Source organism: Nematolebias whitei, chromosome 4 (assembly GCF_014905685.2).
Source record: "Nematolebias whitei isolate Nwh7 chromosome 4, NemWhi1, whole genome shotgun sequence".
NCBI lineage: Eukaryota > Metazoa > Chordata > Actinopteri > Cyprinodontiformes > Rivulidae > Nematolebias > Nematolebias whitei.
Window position 1 is genome coordinate 20,745,794 of NC_056501.1, and position 2,771 is coordinate 20,748,564.

Below are 2,771 nucleotides of genomic sequence, written 5' to 3' on the forward strand. Positions count from 1 at the left end.
AACATTTACAGTCACGTTGCTGCTGAGTGGAGGAACACCAGAGTCTGCGGCCTGGACTTTAAACTGAAATGTTTTCAACTCCTCATAATTAAAACTTTGCAGAGTGGTTATATCACCTGTCTCTGAGTTGATGTTTATCATTGTTAATAATGGTAAATTTTTATTACTAGTTTCAATAATTGAATAGCTGACTTGTGCATTCTGATCAATATCTGCATCATTTGCCAATATCTTTTTTAAAACAGTTCCAACAGGAGTGTTCTCTTTTAAATAAACATAAATGTGATTATCTGAAAATAAAGGGGGATTGTCATTTACATCTGAAATATAAACAGTGAAGTCGTGTGAACTAGTCAAAGCTGGGATTCCTTCATCTGATGCCATGATCGTAATGTTATGTTGCAAATCAGCCTCCCTGTCTAGCTGTCTGTCCACCACCAACGTGTAATAATTTTTATAATTTGTTTCTAGTTTGAAGGGACTTTCATTTTGAATGCTGCAGTGTACAATTCCGTTTTTCCCTCCATCTTTGTCCAGGACTGACACTAGTGCAATAGCTGTACCTATATTTACATCCTCCTTTATTGTGCTACTCAGCGTAGTTACAGTTATTTCTGGAACATTGTCATTTAAGTCCCCCACTTCAATCAGTACTTTGCACTGTGACATCATTGGTGGAAAGCCTCTGTCTGTGGCCTGAACACGGATTTCAAAAGCACGATGCTCTTCATAGTCAATGTTCCCTTTGACTGTTATTAACCCTGTCTGCTCGTTCATTTGGAATAAATCTAAAATGTGGTCTTGGTCTTTGCTGCTCAGTGAATATGTAACCTCTGCGTTGGGTCCTTCATCTTTATCTGTTGCAGCAACAGTTATTACTGAAGACCCAAGGGCTGTGTTTTCAGTAAGGCTTGTTTTATACAAAGGTTTAGCAAATGTCGGAACGTTATCATTCACATCCAAGACATTAATAATTAGCTGTGACGTTCCTGATTTTGGAGGTGTCCCTCCATCCACAGCAGTCAGTATGAGTCTGATAACGGGCTGTGTCTCTCGGTCTAAAGGCTTCTGGAGGATCAGCTCAGCGGACACCCTATCCCCTTTGTTCACCGCTAAAGAGAAATGATCATTTGCGCTCAGCTTGTAGGTGCTGATGTCGTTTTTGCCCACATCGGCATCATAGGCTGAAAGCACAAGAAATTTAGTCTCAGGCAATGTGCTTTCAGCTATTTTGATGTTTTGAGACTTGGTAGTAAAAGATGGATAGTTGTCATTAACATCTAGAATATTAATGTCCACACGGTAAAGCTTTAAAGGAGCTTTTATCACCGCCTCCACGCTCACTGTGCATGCGGCTGCTTTTGCGCAGAGCCCCTCTCTGTCTATTCTGTCAGCGACAAAGAGAACACCCGTCTTCAGGTTTACCTCAAAGTGTCTTCTCTTTCCTCCTGTGACTATTTGAAACATGCGAGGCTCCAGATCATGCAGAGCAAGGTTCAGATCTCTGGCAATATTCCCCACAGAGGTCCCCGGGATTACTTCCTCAGATATGGAATAGGAGAGCTGCCCGAACACCCCCGTCCAGCAGCAACAAGACAATAAAACCAATACAAGATCCAACAGATTGATGTTATTTAAATACATAATCGGATCAGAGATTAATCCAGAATATTATTAATAATAAAAATAAAAAATAAAGGTTGTGAGGTCCAATACAAACAGAAGCCGTGCTGCCTTTCTTTAGAAATAATCCACAGAGTATCTCATGGCTCCGTCTTTCTTCAGTGTTTCTGCATCTCTTTGTGTCACAGCTCGACTATGAGCAGATCTTTTAAACATGGCAGCCGCACCGTTTTATCCACAATGTCACGGTCTACAGCTCCCTCCAAAGGGCTTTTACGGGTATTGCACTTCATGAAAACAGCTTTAGAATGTAAAGGATCACATAAATGGAAAATACTAATAATAATAATAATAATAATAATAATAATAATAAAACATATGAACACAGTATAATAAAAGCAAATAAAAATGTGTGTGTATATAATTAGAAATGTATATAATTGTTGAAAACTTGTAGTATTATTTGCAATTTTGAGAGGATGGCAAAGGAAGCTCAAAAGTATCATAAAATCTTAAAGACAAAAACCCAGAAAAAATAAAAAAAAATAAAAATAAATTCCAGCAGCTCTGTTGTTAATGTACCGCACGGAAAAAAGACCACCGTCCTGACAATAAATCTACTCTGATACATTCGTAAATGAAACCATACTGTATTTATGGAGAGAGATAATGAGATAGATATAGATAGATATAAATATTTTGAAAGATACAGATAATGGGATGGAGAAAATGCCTGCTCATCTATTTTAAATCTAAGACTGAAAAAAAAACAAAGTACAAGAAACATTTGACAAAAAAGATAGAAAAACAAAATGACACACAAACAACTAGAAGAAGTTATTCAACATATAACAACATTGGTCGACAAATACAAGGCAAGAGCAAAGAGGAAGTAACAAATAATAATAATAATATTAACATAAAATATTATTATTATTATTATTAATAATAATAATAATAATAATAATAATAATAATAATAATAATAATAATAATAATAATAATAATAATAATTATTATTATTAATGTGAAATGTCAACAAGCTCCGAGTTTTTCTGTGCATGATGTATATCAAATGTTTTCAAAGGTAAAGTAGTGAGGTTCTTACCTTGTCAGAGTTAGGTAAAGTCTGAGTTCTGGTAAAAGTGT

The 2,771-nt window shown here is 35.9% G+C and overlaps 2 protein-coding genes across 2 annotated transcripts in view; one reads left to right on the top strand and one right to left on the bottom strand.

The window, feature by feature from the left end:
* LOC119408467 (protocadherin alpha-8-like) overlaps positions 1-1,667 on the bottom strand; it is a 5,453-nt gene extending 3,786 nt beyond the window's left edge. The window contains exon 1 of the mRNA XM_037675293.1: positions 117-1,667. Coding sequence (XP_037531221.1) covers positions 117-1,644 — 1,528 coding nt within the window. The 5' untranslated portion in view covers positions 1,645-1,667. The remainder of the gene's footprint in view (positions 1-116) is intronic.
* Positions 1-2,771, top strand: part of LOC119408715 (protocadherin-10-like) — a 10,725-nt gene that overhangs the window by 7,236 nt on the left and 718 nt on the right. The window lies entirely within an intron of this gene.